The following is a 19402-nucleotide window of genomic DNA, read 5'->3' as shown; positions in this document are numbered from 1 at the left end:
TTTTAAAATAACAGTGTGCTTGTACCACTAGGAAGAATACGTGCATTACAATTTGTGCTGTGAAGTTTTGGTCAAATTGACCGGGTACTGGTGGTTTGAGAAGCGAGATTAGGACCGGGAGGTCCCCTGTTCAATCACAAGGCCGACTTAATATCTGGGTGGGGAAAGTGAATGACTTGTCATCACCTGTTTCTCCCTCATCCCCTTGAGCAAGGTCTTAACCCTTAACTCCTCCAGTGGAGCTGCTCAGTGGCCAGCGGACTCCAGGTATCAATGTGTGTGTTTGATTTGTGTGAACGTGACAGGTCGTCGTTGCAAATGAGAAATTCTTCTCAATCGACTTACCTGGATAAGTAATAAGGTTAAAAAAATTAAAATTATAATTATGCAAAAGTTTCAGAAACCAGGACATTGTTTATTTATTTATTTTATTTTACAGAAACGAGACACCTCTTCGGCTTAGAGTCAAATTGACCGGCTGATTTACACTTTGAGTTTCCACAAAGTGGAACACCTCGCGAATCTTGGCCAGCTAAATTTTGTCTCGGGGTGTGGTCGTGAAAGCTAGGCTCTACTCCGACTCTACATGCTCGCGATTGGCCTGTCGGCAAGCTGGAAAGTTGAGTGTTCAAACTAACATCCAAAGTGGTCTATTTGGTGGTGTATATGCCCTCTTTAAGTTTGTGTGACACATAAACAACAAGCAGAGTTGATAGAAGCGTTTTATGTTTTTTAAAATTCATTATTAAAAATAAATACTGGAGGGTCACTGGTTCAAGTCCCTCTACGGACCAAATTGTGGATTGGTAGCTGGAGAGATGGCACTTCACCTCCTGGGCACTGCCAGGTGTTCTCGAGCAAGGCACCATAATTACCGTAATTATTTTCTCAAACGTTGACATTGGAAAAGGGACTGTTATGCTTTAGACTCTAGAATCTAGCAGGTTGGAGCTAGTGTTAGCCCCAAGGCCGCAATTTTGTTTGCACCAATCTCTGGGCTAACATGTCTTGAGTAATATACCCATTAGTTTAAAATGTGTCAAGTTGATCCGCAACATAACAGGATGGCAGAAGATTTAAGAAGATTTATAATTTATTCTTATAGTATAGGGACGTGGAAGGGTTGTTGGGATGAACACAAGGTCAATGTTTAAGTCACATATGATTTTGAACTTATGAGACATTTGACATTTGGTACATGATAGTACGGGATAGCTGTTCTAGTTGTATATATAATAATTATTTTATTTAATTGTTAAGAAAAAGGGGTAGGGTCCTAGAAGAAGCAGTTGCAACTCTCCCCCTTTTTCATCTCTTGCTAGGTAGTAGTGTTTCGGGTTTTTAGACCAATTTTAATATTTTGTTTTTAACTTAAGAGATTTCAACAGAATAATAAGCCCCACGGTCAAATTTGTGTGAAAAACTAATCTGCAGTCACCAGGAACACAGGAACTATTGTATGCTGGAGAACAGGAACTGATGACTACCGAAGCACAGGAATTGATGACCGCAGAGGCTCTGAAACGTGGGATTGCCGCAGATCAAAGGAAATTTATGAGTGTTGCAAAATTAACAGGAACTTATGAGTGTTACAACTCAACAGGAATTTGGGAATGTGACGAGACGAGTAGGTTCTCCATCTGAGTCCATGAGGTAAAATTGTGGCTGGAACACGGGAAGTCCCGGCTCTGGGACCGGAGCAGACAGGAGGGTGGCTGACTGGATGCTAGCAAGCTGGGAAACAAACTGGCCAGTATGCTGGTGAATAGCATGCTGAACGCTAGCTAACTGAGATGCAGACTGGAGACCATCACACAGGGGTGTAGATTGGGAGCTAGCAGGTTGCAGGATCAGGATACCAAGGTTGATGGACCTGCGAGCAGCCAGCAGACTGGAGGCTAGCTGATGGAGAACCAGCCTGGATAAGCAGACTGGGAATCAGGGGTTCCTAAGTAGTCCTCCAGCCACTGGTGCTCCTGAGCCATGGCTCAGATGTAGCTTTCAGGTGCACCATCTTTAACGCAGCCCTCTTACGCTCCCTACTAGGAGCTTCCTTCCACTCCCCAAACAAATACAACAGGTCCTGGAGTCTGCTGGGTCCATACTTGGTCTGATTGTACTGTCACGCAACAGAGTTTGAAAGGAGTCCCCAATATGCAGGAGACCAATAAGGCAGGTGGATCAAAATAAGCAAGCTTTAACAGCAAAAGCTGAATCCAAAAAGACAAGAAATAGTAAACATTGGTGAAGGAACACTTGGAGCTAGAAACAAAAGTAGACAATCAGACAACGGAACGAGAACACTGCGATCAAATCCTTTTTGTTTAGGTTCCTAATGCAGTGACATGAGCCAGAAGTAGTTAAGTGAGTCATATAAGAAGAGCTGGTCAAATTGTCTAAGTGATATGCAAAGATGCTTTAATGCTCATTTCTAAACTCCTTTAGCACATGATACACTGGACCATCCTTTACAAAAGAAAAGTAGATGATACTTTTTTTGCAATTCCTTACGGCAGCAACATTTACTGTAAAGCAATCACCATTTCTCTTTATATTAAGTTGTGCAGTAGGACTGGCGGCCGTAATCCTGTAAGCACAGTGCGCACATTGTTTTCTGTAAGCCATTGCAACACATCTCATATTATGTAATTCATGGTCATTCTAAGGGGGTTTAATATCATTTATTAATTTGATGTCTCAAATTCAATATAGTCTGTAAAAAATTGTCTTTTTAAAAGTTTTGGTATTTAATTTAACACATCAAAGTAATTTAAATAATTCAAATATATATTTAGATTTTTCATTTTCCATATACAGTACACTAGAGTACATTATCGACTGTATTCAGAACATGTTACACTGACAAGTATTCAAATCCCTCTTTTTAAACGTGTGCTGATCACAACCCTTGCCTGCATTTCAGATAGATGTATTGCTCTTTCAGTAACAAGGGAAAGTTTAACTGAAACCTTCAAACAAGGATTACAGAATGTGAGAGCAATAGATTGCCACGCAACAGTCTCAAACACTAAGTCATTTTAAACACCAGTTATTCCAATATATAGAATACACAGGGCCTATCAGAGGGACAGCAGTTTTGCTGTAAAGCATGACTTACTGCATATTCTCTGTCCATACTCTGCATTTAGAAATCAGAGATTACCAAGACAAGCTTTAATGTTTCATTAACAGCATGTTGGTTGTCACGGAGATCATAAAACTCTGTTTTACATACTTTACCTTAATGGGCACAACAACTTCAGACATAACTGAAGGGGAGGGACCTCAAAGTGCTCCAGGTCCTAGTAAACCTGACAGGTGAGGCAATTCTAACAGGTGTGTGTGTGTGTGTGTTGGAAACACAAAAGCAGCACTTCGAATCTATGTATTTTACGTAATTCAATAAACGTTATTACCGATTATGTACCAATCATGTTTTCACAGTTTCAGCCACTGATAGATAGATAGATAGATAGGCATATAGGCAGACAGGTAAGAGGAGTCAAAGGTAAAATCAAAAGACTTGTTAATTTATTAGACATAATAGAGCGTCACCATAACAGACATTTGGCTTTTCTTTTACAGCAACATTATTAACACATAATATTGTTAACAAGATGTCCAAAATGCATTCACGTTTCCATTGTTCTGTATTACAAGTCAGGCACAAACAAAACAAAAGGCATCCAAACAGCGTTTCTAGTACAACATATAAAATGGTTAAAATTAAATGGTGTATGTGTGCACATCTGTGTCGTCTACAATGACCATTTTTCAGTCCTGGCTTCCAGTGATTTGATCAAGCCCTTTCCCATGATCCGGAAGTCCTCCAGTATCGCTTCGATGTTGGGAACTGTATTTGCTTCCTCCCCAGAGACAACCACACTCCGAGCAGACACCTGCGACGTCTACGATTAAGAAAAATGTAAGGCATCAGGTCATCAGTGGTGGATGTAAATGTGAGTGAATTGAGGATGGAGGTAAAGGAGACACATGACACAATAAAGCTAAGTGTTGGCAGTCCATAAAGGTATCTCTCCTATATTAATGCTTGTAGATGGGAGGACTCGACTTTACCTTAAAAGGCATTGGTGTGAAGGCCTTTGGCTTCCATAAAACTGCGATCACTGTTCCACCATAGGGATCACAGAAGAAGAGGGCTAGGTTTCCAAAAGCTTCCTGAAAATAAATTACATGAAGTGATGCAGTAGAGGTTCAGGGCACTAAGTGACAGAATCCATTTTGTTGCAGTACTCTAGGCCAAAAGCCTATTAAATACAAAATGGCATCAATCCAAACAAAACTACACAGCAGGACAAGACAGCATCTTAATGAGTTAAGTCTTTGGAGTTTGCTTCTCCACAAGTGGTTACATTTAACAAATTCTGTGTAATAGGCCTCGTCTAGCTACTGTATCAGGTCTCAGGTTAAGGTTACTTCATTTGTACCTGTAGGTAGATTTGTTCTGCACCAAGAGTAAGACATCCATCATGACACACAACAACAAAAACAACAAAAACTTCCACCATTTAGGACAGAGGAGAGCGAGATAAAAAAACAACAACATTCAAGTAAATAATCTCTCAAATAAAATAAAAAGGTAAAAGCAGGTTTACAACCGACTCAAAATGCTTTTTTTAATTATATCTCTGCAAAATGGCTACACTCTTGGGTTGACTGCTGATCCGCATCCTTAATGGTTAGTGTAGCCTTGTCCATACAGTGCATAAATAGGGTATGTATTGGTTGCATAACGTAACCCACATCTTTGGATAGCGTAACTGGGAGAGATAAAGCACAGGAAACAGACACAAAAAAGATTTAGATTGAAATAAGTTAAGATTCTGACAAATAAACACCCCCATGCATGCGGGTATTGCGCAAGAGTGTACGGAAAAGGTGAAGAAGCGGAACATTTCTGAGAAATGTAAAAACATTGTTTCAAGGAAACATACCTACATTGTGAACAATGTAAGTACAGCCTGGGTGTTTCTCGTCTTTGTAATTCATTTTTAATGTCAGGAAACTGCTGGACGTCACATACTAGCTGCAACTTGCATGCGTAAATCCTGCTGCACAGCTTTCTTCACATCCATTCCAGTGGTAACAATAAGTTATTAACACCACGCCTTCCTTTTAACCATAAGTTTAGACAAAACTCACTGAGTTGCCACAGGCCAGACCTCTTACTTGCGCAGGTGTTTGGTCCCTTGTCTTGTGTCTGTCTGTTTGTTTATGTCTGTCTGTTTCTGCATGTGTTGTCCCTCCCTCCTGTTTTCCCACTCTGTGTTTTTCGGCCCTGGGACGTGTTCCTATGTCCCAGTGTATTGTTTGCGGATGTTTGTGGTTTCTGACTTAAATATAACAAAATAAAATATTTGATCAGAAAAAACAAGATAAAAACCACTCACTCTGAGCTCTGCCATGTAGAGGGACACGGGGTTGTAGTCGATGACGGGCAGTGCCCCTCCAGACTGGGCCACATTGCCTGCCATAAGGCCCCTGCTGAAGGTGACAGTGGGGGGGTCCACTGCCTGAACAAGCAGGGGAACCTGCTTGGGGTTCAGGTGAATCAACACATCGTAGGCATCCAGGGGAGGGCGCATGACCACCTACACAAACACAGACGAGTGCATCACAAGGCTGACATTTATTAAATCCCATTTCATTCAGATAGTGAAGCATTTATGGCGACAATGCTAAATGAGAGTCGTTTTTTTACTAACCCTGACATCTTGTATCTGGTTGCTGTCCATCAGCTGATTTTCCAGTAACTTAAGACTCTCAGCAGCCACCATCACCACACGCTGCAGCATCTGAAGACAGACAAAATATAACTTGAAATGGGTAAACAAGCATTTTAGCTGAAAACATTTTGGAATGTCATATGAATGTATAGATGTTCCTTGTGGCTGTAAAGCTATCAATTAGCCGGGGATTTCCAAGTAGCCATTTCCCAGTACACACAAATCCAACAATTCTGAAAATGAATCACTGAGTAAATGCGCTAGTCAATATGCCCACCAGTAAATGTGTGTTCTAGGCTAAACTAAACATGCAAAAACACGCAGTTAATCTTTGTGTTTCTTGCTTAGGACCTCCCCTTCTATAGCATTTGTGGCAAGAGAATAGTGCCTTGAGCCTTGTTTCCTTGTCATTTGGAGAATGTAAGATTACTGCATGAGGTTGTACCATTAATATACCACATTATCGTCCCATTAATGTACCACATTATCGTCCCATTAATGTACCACATTATCGTCCCATTAATGTACCACATTATCGTCCCAGTTGTACACTTATCTGCTAATTTTAAGTTCTTTTTTCCTTTTAGGCTTTTAAGGATTACTTAGAGAGATATTGAATTGCTCCCTATTGAAAAGCTCTCCTCAAACCCATTTAGTTCCACATTTTTACCTCATCTTTCCTACAAGTACACTTTGTAACCAGGTTATAACCCATTCATTCACTAGGGAAATGAACAATGTACTTTCATTCAAACTAACTTGAAATATCTTTGTGGTTCAGTATAAAAATCATAATATGTGCAAAGCTTATTAACATGTTCTAAGGTCATGCATGTATCTTGTTGATACAAAGCATCTTGGGTGTTCTGAGAGAAACGTTACAACATTAAAGTATTCTGTGAACGGATTCACTGCATGCCACTTTGCTCTCTAGTGGTCATTTGGAGGCACTGAGAAACTCCAAAGAATACACCGAGTAAGGATCTCTCTCCCCCCCCCAATCTGGTCAATCTGTTCAGTGCAATACACTTAATATCTGTAAATGGATCAATATTGTACCTTAATTTGGTGTCATATTTAGTCAGTGGGATCCAGGAGACCACTGTGAACTAAGAAAAGGCTGCAGGATTGTTAAACTACGTGACTGCTCTCTGCTGAGAACATGCAACTCTTTTCTACATTGTTGTTTGTGATTCTTTCTGTGTAACAAGTCGAACAAACAAAAGTAACTTATAAGCCTGTGATCTATCTGTTGGTATTTTTCTCAAGTATTCAATTTTTTTGTATTTTTGTCCTCTTACTGGCCAATTGTAATATTTAATCACTTTAAATCCAGAATTGAGTGCCAATCTATTTAATGTGCTGTCGTGTGAGTTGCGTACTTGTATTTGTGTCCACTGACCTGTACACTAGGTGCTCGCTTCGTCCAAATGGATTGTTTTTTGTCTTTAGGTGTAGCTATAAACATGACAGGCAGAGACTCCCTGGTGGCAGTGAAGTCATTCTTGATCTCCGTGTAGTCGGTGGCTGCATGTTACAGAGAGGTGAACAACAATCAAAGTTGGCGTTGAAACAGCAATGCATGTGAGCAGGATGTTAAACTATGCCGGTGTGTATATAAAAAAAGGTCATATAGGGATTTGTTTGCGTGCCACAGAGGAAAAAGGGGTGTGTGAGAGAGAGAGAGTGCTTGCCTGCGAGCTGGTTGTTGAGGTTGACAACCAGCGGGTTGTTCCTCCAGTCAAAGGAGGAGAGCAGATGAAGGAAACGAAGGAAGCCGACCTGAGGAGAACTGAAGAAGACAGAAATTCATTCCTATGACCTACTGAACAAACAAAAGGAAGTGACAAACAAATTGTGAAAGACTGTGTGGTGGACCAAACAAAAAAAGGTAAAAAGCAGAAGCGGTAGCGGTAGCTACCCTGGTGGAGTAAAGGGTGCAGGCTGCAGGAAAAGCAACGCCACCAGCAGGTCTGCTGTGTCCTCTGTGATGTCATCACTGAAGAGCTGAGCCCCCAGCCAGCGTTTGGCGAGACGACATACTGCCCCAAAACATGGGTGCTGCTGCTGGAGCCTATCAACAGAGTGACAAGTACAGTATAAGAAGGGGCGGGAAAGGGAGAAAATGGTGCATGCAAAAAAATAGCAACAGGAAAGAGAGCAAATATGAAGACAGAAAGGACAAAATTGTTGAAGAAAATGAAAACATAAAACCAAAAATGACTCTTTGTTCCTCACAGACATGTGTAGGGTTGAAAAGACCGAGGGCACCAAAACCTAAGACCCTGCTTTCCCGCACCGACGCACAAATACTACTTTGCGTTACTGTTTTTTTTTGTTACCCATGCAATGTGCTGGTAAGTAGAGGCTTGTGAATGGTGGCCATCTCCAGAGCCTGAGCCTCCTCGTTGTCCCTTACAACCAGCAGGCCCTCGGCATTCACACTCTCCCTTAGCACGTGAGGTTCACGATGGTATGCCACCTGGAGGCGGAACACCAAGCCATCCTGGAAGCATGAACAAATGGAAATAAACTACATGAATAAACAGAAAACTTTGAACTGTGATAAGAAAAACGATACTGTGCCATCGACAACAACACAACTTGCCTGGATATACCACAAACTTTAATAAAAATTTATTAAAATCGATTTCAAAGCAAAACCACAGTCAACTTTACAGAAAAAAGTGCAACTTATGCACCATTTCAAAAATATACCTTCCAGACATCTAGGTGTGTGGGACAGGGCCTGCACGTATAATTATGGTGCTTCTTGAGTAACTCTCCCAGACGGATGTGGAAGGCAGTTCGGATGTGTCGGATGGCGAGGCGGTCATGAGGCCACTTTCCGCTCCCCTCCATGTGACAGATCACTGCAAGAGCAGGGTCACCAATACATTTGTACATGGAATATTATTTGTATGTGGCTAAGAGTCCCCTATTTTTAATACGTGGGTTGTAACTCATTTAAAAGTCATTAAGTCATGTAAGTCATTTCGGATTTTTAAACCACCAGGAACATCACAGAAATCAAAGAAAATTCTGTTTCAGTCGAACTTCAATGAAGTCTAGCAGTAGTATTGCAACAGATTAAATGAGAGTTAACAGCTTCCTTTACTTCCCTGTATATTAAACACTAACCTGTGATAGGGGTGATATATGCAGGGCAGGGTTTGCCTTCCTTGGGCACCAATGATCTGGAAGTCTTTTCTCTGTCAAAGAAGGAGTAGTCCAGCTTCAGTGGCAGAGGGGGAAAGACCTGCAAGGTAAAGTTGAAATATAACAACTGTCATAATATAATTCACAATTGTACAGTATCAATGACTCATTGCACCGGGGTGGAAAATATCATTCTTCTACTACTGCATAAATGAGAGCAGTTCCCTGATGAGAACAAGAGGCTTTACCTGTGTATATCTGAGTGCTGGGTGGGCTCCTTGCACTGCTGTGATGGAGAGAGGCAGACCTTCCAACCTCCATAGTTTTCTACTCAGGTCATCATAGGACTGAACCACCAGTAAACTCTCCTCCTCTCCAGTGCTAGGCAGCTGAAAAGCACAATACATGTCAAAAACATGCTGTACATCCACATTATTATTATTATTATAGACATTTATTTCATTATGAAGCAGCAAAACACGTCGCCATTTTTTGATTAAATACCAACAATAATATAAACTTAACATATGACATAATAATATTACAACAACTAATAACAAAAATAGTGCAGGGTCTCTATACAAGAATATTCATTACTTTAAAAAACGCTATTATCTTTATTTTCAAAGAGCCTCGCAGACTTTATTTTGAAATTTACCTCACTTCCTGTTTTGATGACGTCATCCGCCATCGCCCCCACATATCTCATGGAGGACTCGGGGATATCTGCATGCCTGGTGGATAATATATCTATAAATCTATTGTTTCTTTTCTAAACAGGATTCAAACAAATGTATGCATACATTCACCACCCTGTACTTCTATAGGTAAAACTGGTCCCAAATTGGCTTATTTTGTGCGACAGCCAGCGCTAACATTAGCTAACAGTTAACGTTAGCTTTATGAAAACAACATTTTCAGACATTAGCCAGCTGCACGACAACATGAAGCGTATGGGGAGGAGACGGAGCTCTGTGTGGGACTGCTTTGAACAAGTGAATAACAACTTCGTCCGCTGCATGAAATGCGACGCTACGTTGAAGTACTGCGGCGGCGCCACCAGCTCCATGATTAACCACATGAGCAGGCACCATCCGTCCACGGCACCGCTGACGTCAGACGAAGACGAGAAGCCGGTGATTTGTAACGTTACCGTGAAGTGCGTTGAGGAGGAGAGCACCGCTAATTCGGACATCATGCAGGTTGCCATCATGGCACCCAACATGAACACGACCGCCAACCTCCCTGAGCGTGAATGCGGAGAGAGGAAGCGCCTGAAGCGAAGCTCTGTGTGGGACATTTTCATTAAAGTGGACGACGAGGTTCACTGCACGATGTGCGACACGAAGCTGAAATACAGGAGCAGCACCACCAGCATGATGTACCACATCAAAAACAAGCACCAAGACACTGTGCCCAATGATGGGGTGTCACTTGCGGCACACGCAGAGGTGACTGAACTGATCTCCAGGATGATAGAGAAGGACATGCTTCCCGTTAGCGTGATTAGTGGCGACGGTTTTCGTGAGCTTCTTGCGTACACCGTGCAAAACTATAAAATGCCATCTGTTGGCGACATCACACGCCTCATTGAAGGCCATTTCCACGAGAAGGTAGATGAGCTTGTAGCACAGCTGGGTAGAGTGGAGAAAGTGGCTCTCACTGCTGACTTCTGGACAGCCCTCCCATTTCAGAGATACCTTACAGTTTTCTGTTCATTCATCACAGAGGAGTGGCAGGGGAGGTCAGCTGTGCTGCAGACACACAAGCTGCCATCAAACAGTCAAACTACGGCAGGCGGTGTCACAGAGAGGCTCCTTAAAACTGTGCAAACCTGGGCTATCGGCGGGAAAGTGACCGCATGTGTTCATAACAACACGCATGGCATCTTGTCCGCCCATGCGTGTGCCCGTGTCACTTGGGACTATGCCACTTGCTTTGCCACTACATTGCAGCTAGCGGTCAGTGACGGGCTGAGTGAGGATCTAGTTCGCATCATTGTTGCTGCCGGGAAACTAGTCAAGCACTTCAATCACAACCTGCTGGCAAGTGAAGCCTTGGCACAGAAGCAAGTTCAGATGTGCCTGCCACAGCACCAGCTTATCCAGTCGAGTAAAGCTAGATGGGACACGATCTGCGATATGTTCGAAAGGTTACTTGAGCAGCGGTGGGCGATTAAAGCTGTGCTCTCTGATCGCACAACCACCAACAGACAAGAAGCTCAGATCCTTGAGATTGAAGATGATTGCTGGCAAATAATTGAGAATTTCACACCCGTGTTGGCAACGCTGAAATGGGCAACAACGGTCATATCTGCTGAAACAGAAGTGTCCATTTCGAACATCTACCCAATCACGTTCAGCCTCATTCAGACCCACCTTGTGCCAAAAGAGAATGACGTTGAACAAGTCTCCGAGTTCAAGCTGAAAGTTCAGAAGTCCCTTAGAAATCACATGGAGGTAGGCATAAACTAATTACTGGTAATCAAAAGTCACTCATCAATTTGTGCTTTAACTGGAATGTATTTGGCAATGCTAGTACAAACCATATGCATTCCCTTACCTTAACAATTTCATTTTACGGTTTACAGGTTGACTCTAATGACCTAGCCTCCAAACCCGCCCTGATCGCCTCTATGCTGGACCCTCGTCACAAACATCTCAGCTTCCTTACGCCAACGGGGAGACTCGCTGCAAAGGTTAAACTACACGAATTGGTTTCCAGATTAGATGTGATAACTACCACAGTGGGCACAAAGGATGAACAGCAGGAGATCCTGGTTACACCCGATATTAGCCGGGTGGCTATGCCTTCGCAACTGAGAAGTGACACCAAAAACACCATGATGTTGCTCCTAGGAGACAACTACAGTTCCTCCTATGCCACAGACTCTGAGGCTCAGGTAGATTACTACTTAAGAGACATTGCTCCCTCATTGGACATAAACCCTCTCGACTGGTGGAGGGTAAATGGACCAAGATTCCCAAAGCTAGCCACTCTGGCAAGACACTATTTATGTGTACCTGGTGTATCACTGCCATCTTTACTGTCAGAGGCTGGACAAACATTTGCAACAATGCGAACCAGATTGAGCCCGGAACATGTTGACATGATGATCTTTGTAAACAGAAATGCATAACTGTTAACTAGGGCTTCCCCAGAAGCCACACTGTAATTCAAATGCTGTGAATGTACCATGCATATAATTAATTGTTATTTTAATTTGTAAGTGAAAATGTATCTAATAGTAAAAGGTATTATGATGTAATTTGTTTTATTACACAAAATCTAAATGTTATTCCTTCATTTAGTTCATAGATTTCAAAGTTGTCAGATAAAATTTTAGTGGCAGACAAATAAAAAAAAAGGTTAATTTCAGAACCTGTTTATAGTGCAGTGCTTAAAATTCGGAATGTACAGCAAGTTTATCCGGACCCAACCCTTATCTCTTACTATAAATACAATACGTCGTCTGTCTCATCATCTCAATGGACTCGATGGCTGAAACTCTTGGCTTAAGCTGTTGTGAGCAATAGCTGAGTAAACACGTGGTCACTATACAATCCTTGCTATTCAAAATCAAACATTAGGCTTACCCAAGCAACAAGTAGAGACTAAATAGATTGGGTACATCTCTTAACAATAGTCTTCTAATAAGAATACAAAAATTAATAAAAAGGAAAATCACTGGTTGGTTCCTTTTGTTATACCAAATGTTTGTTAACAATACAGCTAGAAACTCATTAACTACAGTAATAATGTGATGTCTTGTGTCCTGCAGTACGCTACTCAAGGATAAAAGAATACATACAGCTGTAGCAGGTGTGTAATGATCTGTCTCGGGACTAGACGTTTTTGGCACATGGTCTCTCCGTCCCACAGCACAGCCTCGGTGATGGCGCCGTCCTGAAATCGACGCAGCTCGGAGCGAGAACCCCACAGCTGACGAAACTCCGCGGCCTAACGGAAGGACACAGCTGTGGTTAATGTATCATGACACGTAAATGATTAAGAAATGTACATTGTTTCGTTCACAATCATAGATTTAGCGTAGCGTATGTGAACATTTACATCTAAGGTCTTTCCTAATCAAATACACTGCATGGTAAGTACATTGTTGCGGTGAGTACACACTAATACAAGAACAACTCCCATCTTCGCAGCACTTTTGATTTTCAATTGCTCATATTATGCTCATTTCATATGAAACCGGGTTTACAAGGTTTAATTTTTCCAAAAACATTTTTTTTGAGCTGCACATTGCTGCAGCTCCTCTTTTCACCCTGTGTGTTGAGCTCTCTGTTTTAGCTACAGAGTGAGACATCACACTTTTATTCCATCTTTGTTTGGAGTTGCACATGTGCAGTTCCGAGGAGTGGACTACTAGCCAGTCAGAAGCAGAGTTTGAGGGCATGCCATGCTCGCAGCTAGGCAAGCATTATAACGTGTTACAAAGTGACGCACGTTTGTCACAGAAGTCTAGGCTGGACTACAACCAGAGCTGTTTGGAGCAGTTAGTGAACAGAGAACAATCTATGGATGTACAGAAGGAGTCAGGTGAGGTTACCTTGGGGCTGTCTGCAGGCGGGCCTCTCTCCAGGGCAGAGGCCGCCAGCTCCGGCTTTAAGAGCACCCCGAAGGAGAGGGGAGGCTGGGCTTTGTGTTTCGGGGCTTCACTCGCCACAGACCACTGTGATAAAACAGAAGATTCACAAATTCAATAATTATATGATAGTAAATATTATTTTACACATTTCTTTTTTTTTTACTCCACTTTGTAAGAGACCTTTGCCCTGTTTTGAGTCCCAAGCGTACCGTTGTTCAAGTAGTAGTAGTTAGTGCTAATACAATCAAGGGTTTTGTTAAAACCAGCTTAGACCAATGATGACATTAAGCACTGAACACTCAGCGTGCACATTCTGCTAGTTGAGTAAGCCAGACATGGACGACTGGATCCCCTGAACGTAAACGCTTCCCACCTCAGGGTCAGGAGAGAGGGAGTGGGTGAGGAGGTGGATCCGTTGGCCCAGTCCTCGCTGAAGCAGCGACAGGATATAAGGGAGTGCCGTGTGGACGTAATTTCCACTGTGGTCCATCAGCTCACTGAGGAGATTCAGTTTCTTACAGCTGGACTGGAGCTTCACCAGGTCACATAACCTGAGCGGGAGATGAAAAGCACAAATCAGGAACTGACTGGGAAGTCAAAGACAACGTGATAGAGTCCTGCTCTAAAATCAACTCTTGTGATGTCAAGCAGGCAGTAGGATATTTTTTCCCAGTACCCTCTTTATTACATGACATGTTAGACAATGCCTACGTGCCCATATGAGAAGGTGTCTAAACTATCTTCAGCCAGAATCTGTATCAGGAGAAGTTAGCACGTCAGAGGAAGTGGAAAATTATGTGTGTTGAAGAGGAAAAATAAGCTGCTTATGTACATAAAAAGAGGGACTGGATATAATTGAGGTTTGTTGCATTAGCTAAGAAATAAAGGCATACTGGAATATGTGGTCGCTCGTCCTTATCATGGGTTTAGGTGTCATGAGGAGGCTGTGGAACCCGTCCAGCGTAGGGTCGTCCCAGAACTGCATCGACACAGAGGCCTCGTGCTGCAGCTGAAAACCAATTGTAAAATGGTCAAAACCTGTCCACCCGTGTGAAAATGATCTCCTTTCCAATGCACATCGGTTTTTCTAGGATTTACCTGTTTGTAGGTACAAGCGGTCATGTCAGCACACATGTTGAGATGTCCTGAAGGGTCGACAAATACGACCTGAAAAGCATTGTGGAACTCTGCAAGAGATGGCTGCGGAGGAAAAGAAGAAAAAGAAAGAAATGGGGACATAATGATTATGATAATGAAAGGGTGGAGACAGCACATGCATAGGTTTAGACCACTTACAGCTGTAGAGTCAGGATCCTTGGCTAGGCTAATTCCATTCACTGTCAGGTCTGTAGATGCTGGAGGAGGGGGAAACAAAAGTTGGGTAAGCTGCAAGATATAAAAAGCAGTGATAAGCAAGTTGCTTTAAGGTCAACTACTGCATACCATATTTTGCATAAGGGCTGCAACTAACGATTATTTTTTATAGTCAATTAATCTGTCGATTATTTTCTCGATTCAATCGATGAGTTGTTTTGTCTAACACGTCAGAAAATGGTGAAAGTGTGGATCAGTGTTTCCCAAATGCCCAAGATGACGTCCTCAAATGTCCACAACTCAAAGACATTCAGTTTACTGTCACAGTTGAGAGAAGAAACTAGAAGATATTCACATTTAACAAGTTGAATTAAAAACATTTTATTTTATTGTCTTAAAAAAAATGACTCTAACCGACTAATCGATTATAAAAATCGTTGCTGATTAATTTGAAAGTTGACAATTTAATAATTGTTGTAGTTCTATTTTGCATCATATTATCTTTTATTTACAAAAAAAAACAGGAAAAAAAGTGGTTTAGTGGATTTTAAACATTCTTACCCAGGAAGTTCAAGGTGTTTCGGAGCAGCTGATAGGCTGTCATGGAGTTACTGATTCTGTGACTGGTCAGCAGGTAAGCAAGCAGCATTGACGCCAGGAAGCCATTAAAACAGCCTGTGCCCTACAAGACATTAGAGAGGAATACAGAGGCAGGATGACTAGTTAATACACATAGTACAAAGAAAGAACTAATCTCTGTTTGAAGCTCTAGTGCATAGTTTCTGTATCCCACATGAGGAATTCTAAGTAATGACTACAACACTGTCGGCACATCAACATGATACAAGCCTTCGGTGATCGCGCTTCACCCCCACCCCTCATCAACGCAGTTGCTAGTAGCAAAGGAGGACATACAGGATTTAAAAAAAAAACTCTTTGGAAGAGGTAATTATCTTTACTCTTAGTTTCCATGCGCAAAAGGAGAGGTATTTCTCTCCTATGACCGCCAAAACAGTCACATCTCTCTAAATCTGTTTTATAATTTGAGAATTCTTTGTTGATCTTGTCCCCTCCCTTTGTAGAAATTCTTTTTTTTACTTCAAAAGATAGGCTACCTAAGTAAATAAATTCCTGTATTGATTTTGTGAATACTTGGCAAAAGATTTCTATTTCTTGCTAGCTACCTTCCGGACACAACCACTAAGCTTTATGCAAATGACTGCATAATGATATCACACATTATGCAAATGAGCGTATTACACCCCCCCCAAATTGCTTTCGAATCTGTGGGAAACACTGTTTTGTGACAAAAATGTAGATTGGAGATTAGACTCTGGGATTCCCCCTGATGAAAGATCTAGTAGTGTGTGACACACCAACCAGACGGCTGACCGTGGGCAGAAAAGGCAGTTGGACGGATCCGTCACCCCCCTGAGTTGGCCAAAACAAAGTGCCTCGGAACACACTAAAACGACGAAACGTAAAACATTTTCATAACAGCAGGCGGCGCTAATCTGTGCTGTCGCCAAAAAATGAAAACCAGCAGCCGATTGGACAAGCGTGTCACGTGAGTCTAGCTTTTCTGGGAAATTTGAAGCCAGGCGGCATGTTCAGAATACATCGTCATATTTTACTAAAATAGTTCAGCAAAACGTGTTTCCCAAAACATTTCAAGCAAGAAATGGGCCAGCCAGGTGCTGAATCTGTCTTCTTTTCATCAACAAAGGTCAGTTTAAAAGATTAGTCAGATTTTGAGAGCTTCTAGTCACACTCCTCATTTCCGGGCTAGCACTCTACCAGATTGGTAATTCGAGCCCAACTGCCGGCAGTGCCCGCCTTCGACTGAGCATGTCAGGTCCGCTAAAATGAAGGACGACGGCCCCTCCGATGGGACAACAGCACGGAACACACCAAACAGACTCGAGTCAATGACCTCGCCAGACCGCCTGAGGGCCGATTATCGATTTAGCGTGTCACGGCCTTAAGTCAGGGAGTGTAGTCAAGACAGCAAGTTGTGTAGTCAGCCGGAACAGTACCGTTCAGGCTGCCAACTTTAACAGTCTGGTAGTGTAGCTTAAGGGAATCATTGCAAGCCTCCTACCTGGTGGAGCTCTCTTTGCCGAAGCCAGACTTTGAGCAAAGCCACCCCATCTGCAAAAGCTGAGCACTGGGAGCTGACAGCAGAAAGAAACTGGAGGTGGGCCCTGGCCAGTAAATCCCCCAGAACAGAGCTATTGTAATGTGGTGTGGGAGACTCGCTGCTCTCTGCAACAATAAGCAAAAGGAAGGGGTCACTGATCAACTGATTTAAATGTAATATATATTGTGATGGCTAATATTTGAACAAGCTGTATACATTAACAATCTTACCAGACTGGGAGGTCTGCAATCCGGTGTACCACTCTGTTCGGATATTATTCCTCTGAGGGTGGAAACGGCTGGGCTTGAAGAATCCAGGAGGCGGACAGGCATGAACACGCACAGTGAAGCTGGAAGAGTCTTTACCTGAGAGAGAGGCCATATCACAACAATCTTCATAATCAGAACCAAAAACCAAATCCCAACAAACACGATGAATTGCTGGTAAAATCCATACAAAGAACACAACGCTCTTGAAGGTTGGCAGTGTTGAAAGTGAAATACCTGGAGGGGTCAGCAGTAGAACTGGTCGAAGTCGATTGCCATGGAGACAGGAATAAAGCATGCTTCCGATGTCAGAGGAGGATGCGAGGCACTGGGCCAGGCCCGCGAGGTAGAGAGCCCTTTTCCTCGGATACCTCTGGTTCAGAACATCCTTTGGGTGGAGGACATCCTGATAACACAAGAGTGAGCAGACAGAAGACAGCGGCGTCTCTCATTAGCTAATGTCTGTATTGTCATACTGCATTCAGTCCATGGCAGGTGACTTACAGCTGGGATTGTGACAGCCAGGTCCACCATGACATGTGGTTTGGTGCATGTGCCCAGGGGGTAGCTGCCGATCAGATCAACAGAAGCAGGAGGTGTCATGTGGAACTTTCCCTTTGTTGTTTTGGGCACCAGGAGGAACGGGACCTTGACTGCACTAGACAGCCACGACAGGTCACTTACCTGAACACAGAGAGAGAGAACGAGTAAAAAAAAAAATCGTGGTTACAATGTGGTTACAGGTTTAAGTGTGTGAATTTGTGGTGAGCCGAATGAATGGGATTAAGCCTCAAAGCCTTTTTTTTTTTTTTTTAAATGAGTTAACGTAGCACATACCTCGACCTCTGGGGATTCGGGTACAGTCTGGAGCAGCTTGGTGACTGTCTGAATGAAGGAATCAATTTTCTGTTTCCTACGCTCACTCAGGGCGACCTCTTTCAGCAGCTCTTCCATCTGTTATTGGTGATAGATTCAAGACATTTTCCAGGAGCGTGTGGAAAGTTGCTTATTATTGTCAACATGGGACAACATCGTTGACTTAAGCTGTAACACCATTCCTTTTAATGTCCATGTCAGTAAGAAGAAGAAGATGTACTATTATAAATCCCCAAGGGTAAATTACATGTTACACTCTGTTTGGCACATATTACACACAGGCCCAAAATACACACACATGCACAAACCGGACCGTGTCAATGCACTAATTCGGGGGCTGGCAGAGTGGGGGGGGGGGTCTCACCTGCATTTTAAGCAGGCTGCAGTGAAACAGGCTTTCCGCCTCTTTCAGCTGGTTTAGCTCCTCTGCTGTAGGAGGTCTGTACAGATCACTTCGGGACAGCTTCGCCGGGTGATAGACCGCCTCCTCGCCTCCAGCCTCCTCGGTTTTGCTCCTTTTGGCTTTGACGGGAGCCTCATTTTCCTCCTCGTGACTCTCTGTTGGAATCATCTGGCAAGAACAACACAACATGTAGCAGCAGCTCGGTTTGACTCAACGTTTAACATGTCTTTTAAAGCTAAGGAAGCATGGTATATATATATCATACCCTGGTGTTAAATTGGGTTCATTCTGGTGTTTGTCTTAACAATTCTATCAGAAGGGTTGTTGACTGTTACCTGTTGTGTATTGAGTTTTTATTACTGTTTACTGATGTAACGTTTAGCTAGTTGCAGTAATTGTAGCCAAACCATGCGACCAACACCAGTGTACGTGGATGTTACCACTGAGTAATCTGTCCCGTGCTAACTTAACGGGAATGTTAGTTAGCCACCAAGCAGCTAAAATCATAATACATGTCGCCAGTCTTACCTCTGCTGGGTCTTCGGTTGCCTGCTTCTTTTTCATGTCTTATCTGCTTTAAATGTGTTGTTAAGTCCGATATTTTGAAAGTTTTGATCAACGCCGACTTCCCTGCATTGCGCTCTCACATGTGCAAAGGGTTAGTCAAACATGCTAGCATGCAAAATATTTCGCTGATTGGTGTAAGCGGTGGGGGCTAATGGTGATTGGTTCTCCTCTTGGTGCGAGTCTTGCTGGCTTCAACAAGATAGGTTGCAAGAGCAGTCTCGCGTTCTCTTAATACACATCCGTGGTTGGTGCTTTCACAGACGGGTTAGATTTTTAAAACATTCAACCGTAAAGGAAATTAGAGGAAAATGCTGTAAATACACT

General features: G+C 42.7%; 2 protein-coding genes across 2 annotated transcripts; one reads left to right on the top strand and one right to left on the bottom strand.

Moving 5' to 3' along the window:
• Window positions 1-3509: 3509 nt before the first annotated feature.
• Window positions 3510-19217, bottom strand: nol6 (nucleolar protein 6 (RNA-associated)). The gene is made up of 26 exons (XM_034872495.1): window positions 19040-19217; window positions 18473-18679; window positions 18070-18186; window positions 17737-17916; window positions 17470-17638; window positions 17197-17331; window positions 16928-17091; window positions 15388-15508; window positions 14809-14867; window positions 14611-14712; window positions 14406-14521; window positions 13886-14063; window positions 13474-13596; window positions 12718-12866; window positions 9565-9640; window positions 9155-9295; window positions 8889-9006; window positions 8466-8620; window positions 8090-8253; window positions 7669-7821; window positions 7442-7539; window positions 7150-7274; window positions 5727-5816; window positions 5412-5612; window positions 4078-4179; window positions 3510-3908 (listed from the first exon to the last, which is right to left on the bottom strand). Exons 1-26 carry the CDS (start codon window positions 19073-19075, stop codon window positions 3759-3761), a joined length of 3429 nt encoding a protein of 1142 aa, XP_034728386.1. The 5' UTR covers window positions 19076-19217; the 3' UTR covers window positions 3510-3758.
• Window positions 9578-12557, top strand: LOC117945201 (zinc finger BED domain-containing protein 1-like). Its single transcript, XM_034872525.1, has 2 exons — window positions 9578-11365; window positions 11497-12557. The coding sequence occupies exons 1-2, from the start codon at window positions 9809-9811 to the stop codon at window positions 12043-12045; spliced, it is 2106 nt and encodes a 701-aa protein (XP_034728416.1). The 5' UTR covers window positions 9578-9808; the 3' UTR covers window positions 12046-12557.
• Window positions 19218-19402: the final 185 nt, after the last annotated feature.

The sequence above is a fragment of the Etheostoma cragini genome, chromosome 5 (genome assembly GCF_013103735.1).
Source record: "Etheostoma cragini isolate CJK2018 chromosome 5, CSU_Ecrag_1.0, whole genome shotgun sequence".
Taxonomy (NCBI): Eukaryota; Metazoa; Chordata; class Actinopteri; order Perciformes; family Percidae; genus Etheostoma; species Etheostoma cragini.
Note: the sequence above shows the minus strand (reverse complement) of the source record. Positions and strands in the feature narration are given on the sequence as shown.